The 17,635-nt window shown below is 37.6% G+C and overlaps 1 protein-coding gene across 1 annotated transcript; it reads right to left on the minus strand.

Annotated features, from left to right (window-relative positions):
* Positions 1-3,257: 3,257 nt before the first annotated feature.
* SPC25 (SPC25 component of NDC80 kinetochore complex) lies at positions 3,258-17,388 on the minus strand. Its single transcript, XM_015066930.3, has 7 exons — positions 17,243-17,388; positions 16,045-16,197; positions 15,872-15,937; positions 11,149-11,295; positions 10,611-10,715; positions 5,592-5,690; positions 3,258-3,557 (listed from the first exon to the last, which is right to left on the minus strand). Exons 2-7 carry the CDS (start codon positions 16,181-16,183, stop codon positions 3,433-3,435), a joined length of 681 nt encoding a protein of 226 aa, XP_014922416.1. The 5' UTR covers positions 16,184-16,197; positions 17,243-17,388; the 3' UTR covers positions 3,258-3,432.
* Between the last annotated feature and the right edge of the window lie 247 nt (positions 17,389-17,635).

Consider the following 17,635-nt stretch of genomic DNA (forward strand, 5'->3'; position numbering starts at 1 on the left):
CCAAATGTAAAGGTCTGCTTAGGAAAGCTGTACTTTTGCTCATTGTACTGTCACTGTTAAAATATTCCCTTGAGTCAAGACGGTGATAAAATAGGATAAGACGTTGTCAGGCACAAGCTCCAGATGCCTCTCTGGGGACAAAGGAGCTGGCTGGAACCATCTCCCTCCCCTGCTCCTCAGCATAAACACAGAGCCACCTGAGGGAAGCAGCTCAGCCTGTACACTGGCTGCCTAACTTGCTTATACCAGCGCCCTCCCCGTCCCCCTGCCCTTACTGACCCATGCTCTGGTGGGACTGCCCTTCTCAGTCAAGGTTGCCTCAGTCCCGGTGTGGCAGGCCCCTCCCCCAGGAGACCAGCACAAACCCCTGCCCACACCACCTCTCTCAACCAGAGAGTTCTACAGGGCCTGTTCTGGTGGAGTTGGTGTCAGGTTTCACAAACCAGAGCACATCTAGTTAGAACTCTCCACATTCAGGCCGGGGACCAAACACTGCCCACAGTAGTCAAGGAAAAACTCTGCAGACAACTGGCCTGAAAGATAGAGCAACCAAAACATGCAGCACATACCAGAGACACCCTGTGAAGTGCCATGAATTGGCAATACCTGACCTCTTCATACGGCTATTACTTGCAGGGGCAGGAGTATAATTGACTTTCCAGCACAAAAAGTCAGAGACTTAAACAAAATGTCAAGACAGAGGAATTTATGCCAAATGAAAGAAAAGATAAGACCATGGCCGAAGGCCTAAGCTAAACAGATATAAGTAACATGCCTGATGGAGAATTTAAAACAACAATCATAAGGATCCTCACTGGGCTTGAGAAGAGAATAGAAGACATCAGGGAGACCTTTACCACAGAGATAAGTTAAAAAAAAATCAGAATGAAGACTGCAATAAATGAGATTGAAAACAGGCTTGGTGCAATGAAGAGTAAGTTGGAAGAAGCAGAGGAATAAATTAGTGACTTAGAAGACAAAATAATGGAAAGTAAGCTGAACAAAAGAGAGAAAGAAGAATTATGCGGCATGAAAATAGAGAACTCAGTGACTCCATGAAATGTAATAACACTTATAGGAGTCCCAGAAGAAGAAGGAGAGAAAAGTTAGCAGAAATTTATTTCAAGAAATAACAGCAGAGGGGTGCCTGGGTGGCTCAGTAAGTTGAGTGTCCAACTCTTGATTTCAGCTTGGGTCATGATCCCAGGTTCATGGCATTGAGCTCGGTGTTGGGCTCTGCACTGAGCATGGAACCTGCTTAGGATTCTCTCTCTCTCTCCCTCCCTCCCTCTGTCCCTCTCCCCCACTCACATGCTCTTTCTCTCTGAAAAGAAAAGAACAGAAAAGAAGGGAAAAGCATAGAAAAGAAAAAAAGAGTAAAGAAGGAAGGGAAGGGAAGGGAAAGGAATGGAGGCAGAAAATCTCCCTCATCTGGGCAAGGAAGGAGAAATCCATATCCAAGAGGCACAGAGAACTCCCATCGAAATCAACAAAAGCAGGCCAACACCTGGGCATTTTCTAATTAAATCTGCAAAATATAATGATAAAGAAGAAAGTCTTAAAAGCAGCAAGACAAGTCCTTAATTCACAAGGGAAAACCCATAAGGCTAGCTAGAGATTTCTCAACAGAGACTTGGCAAGCCAGTAGGGAGTGGCATGATATATTCAAAGTGCTAAATGGGAAAAAACTGCAGCCAAGAATACTCTATTCAGCAAGGCTATCATTCAGAATAGAAGGAGAGATAAAGAGTGTCCCAGACAAACAAAAACTAAAGGAGTTCGTGACCACTAAACCAGATCTGCAAGAAATATTAAAGAGGACTCCTTGAGTGCAAAGGAGAGACCAAAAGTGACAGACAAGATCAGAGAAAATCTCCAGAAACAACGAAAAAACAAGTAATAAAATGGCTATAAATACATGCCAATAATTACTTTGAATATAAATGTACTAAATGGTCCCAATCAAAAGACATAGGGTGCCAGAAAGGATAAAAAAACAAGACCCATCTATATGCTACCTACAAGAGACTCATTATGAACCTTAAGACATCTGCAGGTTGAAAGTGAGGGGGTGGGGAAATATTTATCATGCAAATAGATGTCAAAAGCAAGCCAGAGTAGCAGTACTTATATCGGACAAATACTTTTTTCTGTTCTCATATTGTTTTTATCCTGCTTTAGTGTTAGGATAATACTGGCTTCATAGAATGATTTAGAATGTGTTCCCTCTATTCCAGTATTTGTAAGATTTTGATACAAATTGTCATTAATTATTCATTTAAATGTTTGGTAGAATTCACCAATGAAACCATGTAGTCTTAGGCTTTTCTGTGATGGGAGATTTTTGATTCCTAGTTCAGCTTTCATTCTTATTCTTGATCTAAGATTTCCTATTTCCTGGATTCAAGATTCATGATTCAATTTCAGTAACTTGTGCATTTTTTGGAATTACCTGGGCTTTTCCCCTAAGTTTTAGAAATTGATTTGTTAGTGATGGTTTATGGTAATCTGTTATCACACTACGTATTGCCAATTTTGTTCATTTTTTTTTTTAGAAATCTGGTCATTACTTTCAATGTTATGTTATTGTTTATTCTGGTCTCTATTTCCAATTTTTATTTGCTTCCTCTACTAAATATTGGCTAACCTTCTTTTTTTAGTTTCTTGGGGTGCAATATTATTTAAACCACTTTTCTTAATACAACCATTTATGGCATAAATTTCACTCTAAAATCTGCTTTTGCTGCATTCCATAGGTTTTAGAATATTGTGTTTTCTTTTTCTTTTGTTTTCACATATTTTGATTTGCCGTTTGATTCCTTATTTGGCCCACTGCTTGTATATTAGTATGTTGTTTAATATTTACATATTAAATATTTGATATTAAAAAAATAAAATGTTGAAAAAAAAAGTCTTTGTTAGTAGCACACACTCCAATCTCTAGGGCAGTTTATTAGCTTTTTATCTCTGCAGAAAAATCCCAATCAATGGTTCCTAAAAGCTGGCCTGCACACTGGGATGGGCCAGTGATAACATTCCTACCAACCCATAGCATTCTTCTCAGATAAATTCTACTGCTATATGATGGTAAGCAGAGCTCTGAGCCAAGTCCTAGGCATAAGAGGCAACTGAGGGGAAGTGCTCTGAAACTCTCTTCCTAATATATATATATATATATATATATATATATATATATATATATATCCCCCCACACACATTTATCATAGTATACTATCTTTCATCTTAAAAAGAACACATTTGACTTTATAAATTTTATTTAAGATTTTAGTTAAAATAATTTAAAGAAATAAACCACACAGAAATGCTACAAAAATACAAAAGAATTACAGGCAAACAGTGGATAATGAGAATTCTTTTAAAAGAGATACACAATAGGGAAGAAAAATAAAGTGTTTATATACTATTCATATATTAATTATAAACCATAGCAGTAAAAGCTTTCCGGACATTGGCAAGAAAAGCCGAGAAATTGTTGGTCTTCCTTACTTTCTCTTGAAATTCTGCTAGGCACTCAAGATGAGGAGCACTATCTGACACTAGAAGAAAAAAAAAAAGGGAAGATAATGTGAATGAGATTTTTTATGGGAGAGAAGTGTTTCTAACTTAGATGCTTTCATCTGATTCAAATTATTTCAATTCCATTTTACTGAAATGCTTCCAGCATAGAACAACAGATACACTTGATTTTCATATCCTATCTTTTGGACCTTTTCTTTGTTTAATCTGTAAATATTAAAATCTTAAGTACTATAATTGTACTTTAAATTTAAACAGATGGTAGTCAAGGGATTGAAGAACTCAGTGATAAAAAGAACAGAATGCCATTTCCAGTCATCTTTCTTACATTTTAACTAAACTGTTTTAACAGGTGTGTGTGTGTGTGTGTGTGTGTGTGTGTGTGTGCGCGCGCGCGCGCGCGCGCGTGCGCGTGTGTGCGTTGGGTTTTTTGTTTTGTTGTTTTTTTAACTGTTAAGTCAGCTTTCTCTGTAAACTTTTGGCTTGAATTCTAGTTCCTGGCCACTGGATCAAAAAAAGAACAGCTTTCAATGAGAACTTTTAGTAATTTACAATTATGGGGAAAAAATCTAAGGTTTTACAAGTGTTCACTAGAAAATGTGGTTGCTATTCTAAAAGTGGTATTTACAGGACCTACTAATCAAATGTGACACAAAGTCACAAATAACGGTACACCTCTCAACATGCAGTTGTACAAATTGTAAACAAATCTCCAGTGAGGGTGGTCAAAGGAAAGGAATGATTCAGCTTTCTCTCCCAACAATTTGATCCTTTGCCCAAGGGGAAGAAAGTCAACCATATCAGATTTCCAGTTCTTTGGTAGAGACTGTTTAGGACACAAGGACCAGGACCACAGCAGAGAAAGAACAAAAGGCACTTGGTTCAAAATCACACTGTTTGATTCTATTTTAACACACTATCAAATACCATGACCCTATGTAGCAAGAGAGGATATGCAAGGTATGTGGGTTTTGGGGTTTGCTTTTGAAACTTTAGCACTCATTAGAAGATATTTACAGAGAGAAAAAATTTGCACATGAATTAGGTTCCTAAATACAAATTCCATGAGAATGAGGATCAAGTCACCGGGGCACATTAAGGAGACAACTCAGCAGTCCTCCTGAGTGTATGTGTGCTATAAATGCTTTCAGATGAGAACACAGGTCTAATGAGCTGAGAACCATTTTTCTGAATTCCAATAGATTAAAAATTACTTTAAAAGGGGCCCAAGAATTAAAGAGAGATAAATATATTTCCATTCTCTTCTAGTTCCAACTATTCCCAATCACATATATTCCCCATAAATCGATGCCTTTCTGGCCTGCTGGAGAATCAGTAGGTGAGCTAAATTACCAATGTATGCGATTTTTCAGGAGAGGATAATATTTCTTAAATTGATTTTTGGTAAAATAAATGATCACATTCTGATGACTTAGCATTTGCTTTTAAAATCACCTACTTGAATACATTATAATATTCACATTTATATAGTCATATCCTTTATAGTTTTATGTTCTCTAAAAGGATAATTCATACTTGCATATGAAATGCAGTGATTGGTGGTCTTTTAGACTTTTCTACCAAGGTGGCACTGTGCCATCCTGAATAGAAGTTACATATTAAGGCTCCTAGATAATAACTATAAATCAAAACTACATTCACAGCCTTTAGAAGACCCTATCCCATGAAGCAAGCTGGCAAAGAAAGGGACACCTTGTGGGAACATTACTTTCTTTCATATTACTTTATTTTTTTAAGTTTATTTATTTATTTTGAAAGAGACAGAGTGCTAGCAAGGGAGGGGCAGAGAGAGAGAGAGAGACAGAGACAGAGGCAGAGAGAATTCCAAGCAGGCTCCTCAGGGTCAGCACAGAGCCCAACATGGGGCTCATACTCATAAAACTGTGAAATCATGACCTGAGCTGAAACCAAGAGTCAGACACTTAACCGACTGAGCCACCCAGGCACCGCTCCTTCATATTACTCTATATGCTGAGTCAGATAACATTTTGGATGCCAGTCTTAAATACCAGTTAAGAGAGAGGAATACATACCCTCATATTCCCTTGCTTCATTTAGGTGGAGGGAAAACATAAAAGGGTTCTCAGGATGCTTAGGGTCAATATTAGTAAATATAAACTGCAACTTATCACCTGAAAAAAAATTAAATTATTTGGTGTGAGAATATTTTATTGTGCCAAGCCTTTCAATGGAGATGAGCTTTCTCACCTCTGTCCTTAATCAGTATCTAGACTGCTAAACGTATGTATATATACACTTAACCAAGCCTCCAAATGTACAAGTTACAAATTAGTTTTAAATGAATTACAGTTTAAACATGATACAAAAACACAAGTAACAAAAGAAAAGAACTGATAAATTAGACTTCATCAAAATTAAAAACTTTTGTCCCTTAAAGGATATTACCAAGGCAGTGGAAAGATAACCCACAGAATGGGAGAAAATATTTGCAAATCCTATCTCAGATATGGACTTAATATAGAGAATACATTTAAAAGAACTACAACTGAACAACTAAAAGAAAAGCAATCCAATTAAAAACTGGACTAAGGACTTGAGTAAGTATTTCTCCGAAGAATAGATACAATGTCCAATAATAAGCACATGGAAAGATGCTCAATACCACTAATCACTGGGGAAATGCAACCCAAAACTACAATGAGATATTATTTTATACCCACCAGGACAGCTATAACAAAACAAAAAACAAAACAAAACAAAACAAGAAAAAAGAAAAGAACAGTGTGAATGAAGACATGGCAAAATCAGGACATTGCTAGTAGGAATGTAAAATGGTGTTGCAGCTGCGGAAAACAGCTTGGCAGCTCCTCAAAAAGTTACATAAAGAATTGCAATGACCCAGTAACTCCACTCCTCAGTACATATCAAAAAAAAAGAATAGAGAATAGGGACTCAAATAACGATGCCAATGCTTATAGCAGCATTACCCACAGCAGCCAAAAGGTGGTAATAACTGTGTGTTCACTGACAGATGACTGAAGAAACAAAAAAATATGGTATAGTCACAACAGAATATCATTTGGTAATAAAAAGGAATGAACTTCTGATACATGCTACAACATGAATGAACCTCGAAAACATCATGCTAAATACAGTAATCCAGATGCCAAAGAACAGGACAAATACTGTATGATTCCACCTACATGAAATACTTAGAATAGGTAAATTTAGAGAGAAAGTAGAAGTTATCAGGGGCTGGGGAAGGAGGAATAAGTTATTGTTTAATGGGTACAGAATTTCTGTTTGTGGTATTAAAGAATTCTGGAAATAGTGGTGATGGTTGCATAGCACTGTTAACGTAATGCTACAGAATTGTACAATAAAAAATAGTTAAAATGGCAAATTCTATGTCATGTAGTTTTATCACAATAAAAAATATTGAACAGATTTGACTTTTTCTACATAGTTATCTGCAATTAATGCCTATTTTTCCAAAAGACCTCCAAATGTTCCCAAAGGAGTAAATGCCCAGAAGAAATTAAAAATGGCAGCCACAGAGGTGCCTGGGCTGGTTAAGCATCCGACTTCAGCTCAGATAATGGTGAGTTTGAGCCCCTGAGCTGTCAGCATAGAGCCTGGAGCCTGCCTCCAATTCTGTGTCTCCTTCTCTCTCTGCCCCTCCCCCTACTCATGTGCTCTCAAGCTCTCTCAAAAACATTAAACATTTTTTTAATAAAAAAAATGGCAGCCACAAAGTAGAAACTCACATGCATTTTAGTTTTGCTCTACAAAATAAAAAATTAGTAAATTTCATTTAAAAAATGCTTTTAATTATAAAAAAGTAAAGTTTAGAAACTTTGAAAAACATTTGTCTTGCATTTTTATTCAAAATGAAATAATTACATCAGTAGACCAGATTTTTAAAAGTGTTAATAGCTGTTGGCGAAGATGTGGAGAAAGGGGAACCCTCGTGCTCTGTTGGAGGAATGCAAACTGGTGCAGCCACTCTGGAGAACAGTTACTTAAAAAGTTAAAAATAGAACTACTGTATGATCCAGCAACTGCACTACTAGATATTTATTGAAAGGACAAAAATATTGATTTGAATGGAAACATGCACCCCAACGTTTTTAGGAGCATTATCAACAATAGCCAAATTATGGAAACAGCCCAAATGTCCATCGACTTTTGAATGGCATGTGCACGCACACACACACACACACACACACACACACACACACACACACACACACACACAGGAATACTACTCTGCCATCAAAAAGAATGAAATCTTGCCATTTGCAGTGATGTGGATGGAGCTAGCGTGTATTATGCTAAGAGAAAGACAAATACCATATGATTTCACTCATATCTGAAATTTAAGAAACAAAATAGATGAACATATGGGAAGAGGGGTGGAGGGAAACAGACCATAAGAGACTCTTTACTATAGAGAACAAACTGAAGGTTGCTAGAGGGGAGGTGGTTGGGGATGGGCTAGATGGGTGATGGGTATTAAGGAGGGCATTTGATGTGATGAGCACTGGGTATTGTATGTAAGTGATGAATCATTGGGTTCTACTCCTGAAAGCAATATTGCACACTGTATGTTAACTAACTACAATTTAAATAAAAAGTTGAAAAGAAAAAAAAAAGTGTTAATGGTAATGGAAGAGATGTATGCCAAGGAAAAAAGACATCATAAGATAACAAAGAGTTTAATTTGGGTTTCTCTTTTAAAATCCTTTTAAAATTCTTTTTAAAATCCTTTTTAAAAAAGGATTATTTCCCGACTTTGAGGGCTATGAAAAGTTCTAATTCTTTTGTAAATGTTTCTTTACTTATTTTGAGAGAGAGAGGAATACAGAGTGAGCAAGGGAGGGGTACAGAGAGAGAGAGAGAATATCCCAAGCAGGCTCTGCAATGTCAGCACGGAGCCCAGCTTGGGGCTTGAACCCATGAATTGTGAAATCATCACCTGAGCTGAAACCAAGAGTTGAATGCTTAACCCATTGAGCGATCCAGGTGCCATGAGAAAATTCTAATTTTTTATTTTTTTTAATTTACATCCAAGTTAGTTAGCATATAGTGCAACAATGATTTCAGGAGTAGATTCCTTAATGTCCCTTACCCAGTTAGCCCATCCTCCCTCCCACAACCCCTCCAGTACGCCTCTGCTCATTCTCCATATTTAAAAGTCTCTTGCGTTTTGTCCCCCTCCGTTTTGACATTATTTTTTGCTTCCCTTCCCTTATGTTCATCTATTCTGTGTCTTAAAGTCCTCATATGAATGAAGTCATATGATATTTGTCGAGAAAGTTCTAATTTTAAATCTGAATATAATTTTAAAGCTTTCTGACCCCAAAACACCTCGGGATGACAGTGAGTCCAATGGATCAAAAATTCAGATTTGGACCCTGTATTTCCCTCTAATCAAAAGGTTAATATTTTGGGGGGTACCTGGGTGGCTCAGTTGGTTAAGTGTCTGACTTCGGTTCAGATCGTGATCTTACAGTTCATGAGTTCGAGCCCTGCATCAAGCTCTCTGCTGTCAGTGCAAAGCCTATTTCAGATCCTCTCCCTCTCTCTGCCCATCCCCCACTCATGCTTTTTCTCTCTCTCTCTCAAAAATCAATAAACATTTAAAAAAGGTTTAATTTAATATTTTTAATAAAATTTAATATTGTATTTTAATAAAATTTAACTTTTTTATTAAAAGCTTATTTCAACAGATGGGGGGGCACAAAAAAGACTAATAGATATATGAATGAAGAGACCAAACAATCTAAGAAATACAGTAAATATTCAGAAGAAAAGTTTACCTGTTCATTAATAAAGAAATGCACTTAAAAACAATGCTCCAATTATATCTACTTTGCTGCCAAACAACAACAACAAACAAACAAACAAAATACAATTCTGGCAAGAATACAATGAAGTGGGTACACTTTACATCGTAGGGAGGTGTGCACAAAAGAATTAACGCGGCAGGCCTGACGATGCTATCCTTAGAATCTTAGAAAGGTCTGCTTGCAAGCTGGCCCTTGGCTGATGTGTTGGGAGTCCCCCAAACCACCCTAGGTTTGAAGATTCGCTAAGAGAACTCATACGATTCACCAGAGGTTGATACACAGGGCTATAATTTATCACAACGAAAGACTATGGCAAAATCAGCAAGAGGGAAAAACACATAGGGCGAAGTGCAGGGAAAACCAGCACAAGCTTCCTGAGTCTCTGATGAACTTCCCTGGTAGACAACCTTTCCCGTGTATCGTCACATTCAATGCTAAAGGAATTAATAAGCATGTCTTGTGTGACTCTGCTGGGTTAGGACTCTTAAAAACTATGCCTGAAAAAAGTGTTTCTTTTAGACTTTGCTCCAATGCCTTTTTGGGGCTGTTTTGCAGTTTATTGCAGTTTCTGCCATACATCTGAGACGGCAATATGACTGATTCTATGCTGCATCCTGTAAGTCTTTCTAGCGAATCCCCAAACCTGACGGTGATCCTGGGGACTGCTAACACCATGAGTAGTGCTATAAACTGCCACATACACCACACATCATGGTCATTAAAATATTTACATGCTTTACCCCAGTAATGCCTCCCTAGGAATTCCACGGAAATTATACAAAAGAAATGGAGAAGTCTGTATTCACTATAGTACTTCTAAAACTGAAACGTTGGCAGAATCTGAATGTTAAGTTAGAAACAATACCTGTATTAGGTAGATAAAAGATTGCATAAATTAAGAGACATTAATGGAATGAATTATTACGTCGCTATTTTAAAATTACCATGGGAAGGCTATAGCAACTGGAAAAATGCTGATCATAGAATACCAGGAAGAACAAGGAACAAAAATTACTTTCATGTTGGCAATCATGCCAAACATACATTTATTACAATACTGGATGATAAATAACCAAGCCATCAGTAATTATGTTACGGTGATAAAAAATTTTTAAATTCTTTCCTGTTTCCTAAAAAGTTAATAATGTGGTCATTATTTTATTTGAAAATATTTTTAAAATTCTTCTCAAGAAAACACACACCTTTCTAATCTTGTTTTACTTACGTTAATATACTCACCATAAATTTTTCTAATTTCTAGTCCAAGTCGATCTTTATACAAGTCTGCAGATGTCTGTAGCCTTTTCAACTTCTCTTCATTAGCTTTGTTAGCAGCAGAAATAGCTATGATTAAAAAAAAACAAAGAAATACACATATTTGAATATGAAGGATTTTTAGACAGACACTTTGCAGCATAAAGAGTGTGCTTAATAGTTCCTGGAAGAGAATGTGTGATCATTAACTTTGTTGCATAAATTATACTATGGCTTCTCCAATGAAACTGCCCCCCACTCTGTTTAATTAAGCTCCCACATCAATTGCATTATGACTCTGGTTACATTAAAAAATCAAAAGGACCCTTAAGTAAAACAAAAGAAAATAAAACCCACTTATTTAACTTCAGACAGCTTCCTTGCAGAAATGAGTGGCTGGCTATGCCCCTGAGATGTTACCCATTTTTACTATGAACTGGAGAGAAGGCAAGAGATAGATAATTGTGAACCATCACCACTTTGAAATTTAATGTTTTAAATATGTGTACAACTAGAAACTTACTTTCCTTCTTCCTAGCATATTCTTCCTTAAGATCCTGAATATTTGCAGTCAGTACTTCTAGTTTCTCATTTTTGTCTTTTATTTCAGCAATCAATCTTAACAAGTTGTCTTTTTTTTCTTGAATGAGCTTATTCCGCCTACAGATCTCTGTAAGAGGTACAAAGTATTAGCTAGAATATATATACTTTGCTCTCCAATATCTATCTCTGGTAAGAAAAGACTAAAATATTGACTTTCATTAGGATTAATAAAGAGTGCTTTATTTACTTATTTTATTTATTTATTTATTTACTTTTGAGAGAGAGCGCATGCGCAAGTGAGCATGAGTGAGGGAGAGGGAGAGGGAGACAGAATCTGAAGCAGGTTCCAGGCTCTGAGCTGTCAGCACAGAGCTCCATGCAGGGCTTGACCTCAGGAACTGTGAGATCATGACCTGAGCAGAAGTCGGATGCTTAACTGACTGAGCCACCCAGGTGCCCCAAAAACGTTTTGACTGATAAGTGCTTTCTAATGGTTCAAAAATTATAAAGAAAAGGAAAAAAAAATCCTATTCTTTCCTATTTGTCTTTGAAAATAAAAATGAGACAAAACTCTTTTTAAAATGAGAATACCAAATTATTATTTAAAAAAATATTTTTTTATTCATTTTTGAGTGAGAGAAACAGAGCATGAGCAGGGAGGGGCAGAGAGAGAGAGGGAGACATAGAATGCAAAGCAGGCTCCAGGCTCTGAGCTGTCAGCACAGAGCCTGACGCGGGTTTCAGACTCACAAACGGCGATATCATGACCTGAGCTGAAGTCGGACGCTTAACCGACTGAGCCACCCAGGCGCCCTGAGAATACCAACTTAAACCACAAAAAGAAAATCAGGTCATGGCGCTTGCAGCAATACCCTTCAAATAAGTACATAAATAAAGCCCACCATCAAAGACAACCAAATCTGAAAATGTTTTTACACAGTACTTAAAAGAAACAATTCATTATAATGCAGTATAAATGATTCTGGAAAATACCAAAAAGACAAACAGGAATGAAGGAAGAGATGGGGCGCCTGGGTGGCTCAGTCGGTTAAGCATCCGACTTCGTCTCAGGTCATGGTCTCACCATCCATGAGTTCGAGCCCCACATGGGTCTCTGTGCTAACAGCTCAGAGCCTGGAGCCTGCTTCGGATTCTGTGTCTCCCTCTCTCTCTCTAGACTCTGCCCCTCCCCTGTTTGTGCTCTGTCTCTGTCTCAAAATTAAATAAACATTAAAAAAAATTTTTTTTTTAAAGTGAAGGAAGAGAGGGAAAGAGAGAGGTAGGAAGGGCGAAACTTCATTTACATTAATAACAAACAAAACATCCAGGAATAATCTAAATTAAGAAATGTAGGCCCTGTATGAAAAAATAATGCAAAACTTGTCTGAAACAAATAACCTATATATATGGAGAGACATTTTATGCTTCTAAATATTATAAAGATGTCAGTATTTCCCAAATTCATTTCTACATTTGATGCAATCCCAATGGACTCTGGAGGGAAGGGAAGAGGAGGATCTAACAAAATTATAAAATTTATCTGATGAGTACACAGGAGAGAACAGTTAAGGAAATATGGTAAGAGAAATAACAAGGAAAGGTACTTGTCCCACCAGATTTAACATGTGTGAATGTGACACTTTTAACACAATAATGGAGTACTAGCTGAAGAAACGACATACAGCTCAGTTAAGCAAACAAAAAAGGCATTCTCAAACAAACACTGGTATCTTTGGGAAATATGAAAAATGAAATATCATAAATCAAGTGGTGGACGGTTTCCCAAACCATGCTGAAATCCAAAATAAATTCCATATATATTAAATATTTAAATATAAAATGAAATCTTGCAAACCTAAAAGGCAGTATCTGAATATAAAATTAGCCTTTCCTGTGGGGAAAGACGTTTTTACTAAAAGGCAAAAAGAAATCAAAGAGAAAGTCATATACCAGCTACATAACAGTTAATAAGTAGGCAAAAACCCTCATATTTGATTCAAATAAACATAAAACTCTACTATATGCTAGGAACTTTGTTCAACACCTTATATTTCCGTAAATTTACTTAAATTTCATAATATATTATGCAGTTCTAATTTAAAAAAGGAAAAGGCTCAGCAGTTGAGTAACTTGCCCAAAAGTTTTATTTGCTAGGATGCAAAAAATAGTTAAGACCTGGATTCAAACTCAGGACTTGACTTCAAAGGTCAGGCTTTTGACCATTAAACATCCTCCCTGAACAGTTCTTAATCTAAAGAAGACACAAATATAAATTCCTAAGACAAAAACAAAGAGATAAACAGAGGAAATGTAGAATGCAGACGGCTAGTAAACATGAAAGACAATTTAACCTGAGTAGTAATCACAGAAATGCAAATAAAGCAAGTAACATACCAATTTTCATTTATTACAACAATGTTTACAAAAATGACAGCTGGTGTCGAGAAGAATGGAAAATACTAGAGTCCTTGTGGAATATTTTTGACATTGCAAAACAAGTTTTAAGGATATTCATGTCCTTTAATCCAGTTATTTCATTTTTACAAGTTAACCTAAGAAAATAAGACGTATGTGAGTATTTATATACATAAGATTGTTTTCAGTATTATTTATAATGATGAAAAGCTGAAAACATCCTAAATGGCTAATGAGTAAATCATTAAATAAATATGGCATATTAATAAGGTAGAATATCCTCTCAGGGGTACCTGGACGTCTCCGTTAGTTGAGCATGCAACTCTTGATTTCGACTCAGGTCATGACCCCAGGATCGTGGGATTGAGCCTCGGATCAAACCCCACCTCGGGCTCTACGCCAACTGTGAAGGTTGCTTAAGATTCTCTCTTCCTCTGCCCCTCTCCCGCTAGCTGTCTCTCAATAAACAAACAAACAAACAAACAAACAGGTGTACAGATGTTTTCCTGAGTTAGTGTTTTTGGTTCCCTCTGATAAACACCCAGAAATAGAATTACTGGATCATATGGTAGTTTTAATTTTCTGAGGAACCCTGCATATTATTTTCCAGAGTAGCCACTATGGAAAAATGCACTTAAAAATAATTAAGGAGACATGTATGGCAAAAGAGATACATATTAAAAGTCCAAAAGTATCAGTTCCAATCTGGCTCTTCAGTTGTTACCCAAGGACCTTGGTCAAATTATAACTTTGGAGACTCTTATAAAAGGAGGATAATAATGGCCGCCCTATTTCTTTAACTCACAGGGTTAGAGTACACAATAATACAGAAACTTTTAAATTATTAAGTGATACATAAATACCATATACGTCAGTGTTTTTATTAGAACATGTAAAGAACTGTATGGATTTGTGCCAGTATAAATGTAAGGGCCCTTGATATGGCATAACTCATGTATACACTGTCAGTTGTCTCTTTTATTCTCTAGGGCAGGTATTTCAAACTTTCACTACTACTCAGCACATAAATCCTCCCTTGAGTTTTCCCTTCCACGTGGAAAGATTGTTTTATGGTACACTAGAAAGAGCAGACATTTGGCTGCGATCCTAGACCTTTTATCTATCAAATGTATGACCTTAACCAAGTTTTGTAACCTCAGTGAGCTTCAATTTTTTCATCTGAATAAAGGGATAATTTTGGTCTTGTAAAGATTTCAGGACTTTTGTTCTTTTTTTTTTTTTTTTGAGAGAGTGAGTGCCAGAGGGCAAGAAGCAGAGATGGAGAGAAAGAATCTTAAGCAGGCTCCACGCCCACCCCGGAGTCTGACGAAGGGACTTGATCCCACTACCCTGGGATGATGCCCTGAACTGAAATTGAGAGTCAGACACTTAACCAACTGAGCCTCCCAGGTGTCCTTAGGATTTTAGGGTTTAAGAGCCTGGTCCATAGTAAACTCCTCTCACTTTGAACAGATGATCTTCCTCCTTATAATAATATAGAAGCAACAGATGCTCTAGGCAGGCCAGAATTTTTGAACAATTTGTTCTCTGCAGTATCTTCCTTGAAGATGCAAAGTAGCTGCTCAACAAATATGTGGTGAGTGAATGAGTTCCCTCCACCTTCCATACTCCCCAAATGTATCCAGATCAGTGTCCTCTCCTGAGAGTAACAGTGGCTCCTTCTCCAAAACATGGTTAATCCAGATTCCTTCCCCTAAGTGAAAGAACTGAAGAACTGAAGAACTCCTGCTTTTTAAACCCCAGTCTATGATTTCCAATGGGAAAACAAACCTGTTTTTCAAAAAATTGTCATTTACACATCAGCATAGATGATCACAAGCAGTGATGAATAAAAAAAGGGACAGAATATACAGAAAATGATGCCATTTATATAACATTCAAAAATACAATACTAAATATTAATAGGTTAGTTCTGGAAGGTAGGATTAGAGAAAAGTATTATATAAGATGTTCTATTTCTTAAGCTGGGTTGCAGATACATAAATGTTTATTATTTTTATATATGTATCTGCATATATATATGCACACACACACAATACACTGGTTTTTTTTTCTTTTTTCTTTTTTTTTTTTAAAGTAGGCTTCATGCCCAGTGCAGACCCCAACACGGGACCCGAACTGACAACCCCAAGATCAGGACCCGAGCAAAGATTAAGAGTCAAGTGACCGACCCAGGTGCCCCAAAGGATATTGTTTTACTTGTATGAGGGACTGCATAAAGATGTTTAATCTAAAAAACCCTCTGTGATCTATAGTTTGTCACCTACGATTTTGATATTCCAGAAACATCTCAACCATTCGTTCCTCTTCCTTTAATTTCACAGACAGCTTTTCTGAAAGAGAAATTGGAATTGAAGTTTCGATTCAGCTGAAATAACATAAAAAAAAAAACACCAAACAAGAACAACAAAGCAGCATGTTACAAGTTAACTTTAGTTACCTGTAAGTGCTTTGATGGAGTCTTTGTAGGTATCTCTTAGTCCCATCATTTGACAGGACGTGTCACTGAGAGTGCTTTTGAATTTATTCCAAAACTCATTTATGCTTTTATCAAATAGTGCCAGTTCGTCCTCTATCATCTTGTAGGAGAATGCTACAAAACATTGATTGTATTTTTTATAAGTTGTTGAAATAAAATCAAGCTCATATTCCAATCAAGCATATTTTGGCAGTTTGACTTTTGCTAGGAAATAATTAGCAGCTTGCTTTTTTAAAAAAGGATATCTTACTTTTTAAATATTTACTTGTTCTTGAGAGAGAAAGAGAGTACAGGCAGGGGAGGGGCAGAAAGAGGAAGACACAGAATCCCAAGCAGGCTCCAGGCTCCAAGCTGTTAGTGCAGAGCCCATACGGGGCTCAACCTCAGTAACTGTGAGCCTAAGTAGGATGCTTAACTTGACTGAGCCATCTAGGTGACCCAAACAGCTTACTTTTAACTCTAGCTATTCCAGGGCGGATCAAGCCATCTGGACTTAATTACAGTTAAGATGCAAGATTCCAGGAAGGACATCCTTACCTCATAGGGACTTGTTAGTAGTTTAACTGCACAAGACACTCATACAGCTCTGTGACCCTGGAAAATGACTCTGCCTCCGTTTCCTCACAAGTAAAATTGGTAACTTTTAAGGCGTTTCCAATTCTGATCTTTTGAATTCCAGCCTGGATTGCCAGCCAGGTCCCAAATGGACGGATGACTGGCCCCCTCTCATAGGATAAGACCCTATGAGACATATCTAGCCCGCCTCTCCCTCCCACCCAGATCAGGAAAAGAAGAAGTAGCACTAAAAAGGCTACTTGGAGTGGGAATTTAGTAGGCTTAGTCCAGGAAAGGTACAAGTCACCCTGAACTCTCTGGGCCTTAGTGTCTTCCGTAAAACAATGTCCGGTAAGACTTCAGGCCCCGCCAGTTTTCTGTAACGCTAAAAACATCCCAATAACTCAAAACCTTCCCAAGAAGGCCACACACATCTCGTTCGGTGGAACCCGGAACCCTTCGGCCTCAGCGAAGCCCAGCAGTGCAAACAACAAAGCCGTGCATTTCAGACTTCGCTCCCGAAAACAAATCCAGCCCAGAAATACACTTTCCCCTATCGCGACAGGCAGGTCGAGGAACCCTGGTCAGCCCCCAACTCTCTCACCTTTTCCAGGAGACCTGAGCCCCGCCGCCAACCCACACAAGACCAGAAACAATTCAAGCCAACAGCAGGTCTCCAGACCCAGCTCCCGCAGCCCCGCCAACTTTCCTATTTCAAATTTTAGGGCGCCTTCCTCCTCCCGCCCCCGGTCGCTCATTCGCCTTCAGATTGGCTGATAATTAGGCTCTCCATGAAGGGATTGGTTAATCTAGCCCTCCGGGATTCTCGCGGAAAAATATAGGGGAAAGTGCATTCTGGGATTTGTAGTTTTTTTTTCTGAGAGACAGACTCTCAGCTCTGCTTTGTGAAGTGTTAATAGCTCCGGGAGGACTCGCCCCAGCACAAGTCATTCATCTGTTTCAAATAAAGATTTCTGCAACAAATATAAATATTGAA

Source organism: Acinonyx jubatus, chromosome C1, assembly GCF_027475565.1.
Source record: "Acinonyx jubatus isolate Ajub_Pintada_27869175 chromosome C1, VMU_Ajub_asm_v1.0, whole genome shotgun sequence".
Classification (NCBI taxonomy): Eukaryota; Metazoa; Chordata; class Mammalia; order Carnivora; family Felidae; genus Acinonyx; species Acinonyx jubatus.

Excerpts from the sequence above, each read along its gene's own strand:
- SPC25 (XM_015066930.3), bottom strand. The coding sequence starts at position 16,183 with ATGATAGAGGACGAACTGGCACTATTTGATAAAAGCATAAATGAGTTT. Across the intron at positions 15,938-16,044 it reads CTCCATCAAAGCACTTACAG|AAAAGCTGTCTGTGAAATTA; the intron begins GTAACTAAAGTT and ends TTTCTCTTTCAG. Across the intron at positions 5,691-10,610 it reads AGAAATTAGAAAAATTTATG|GTGATAAGTTGCAGTTTATA; the intron begins GTGAGTATATTA and ends ATTTTTTTTCAG.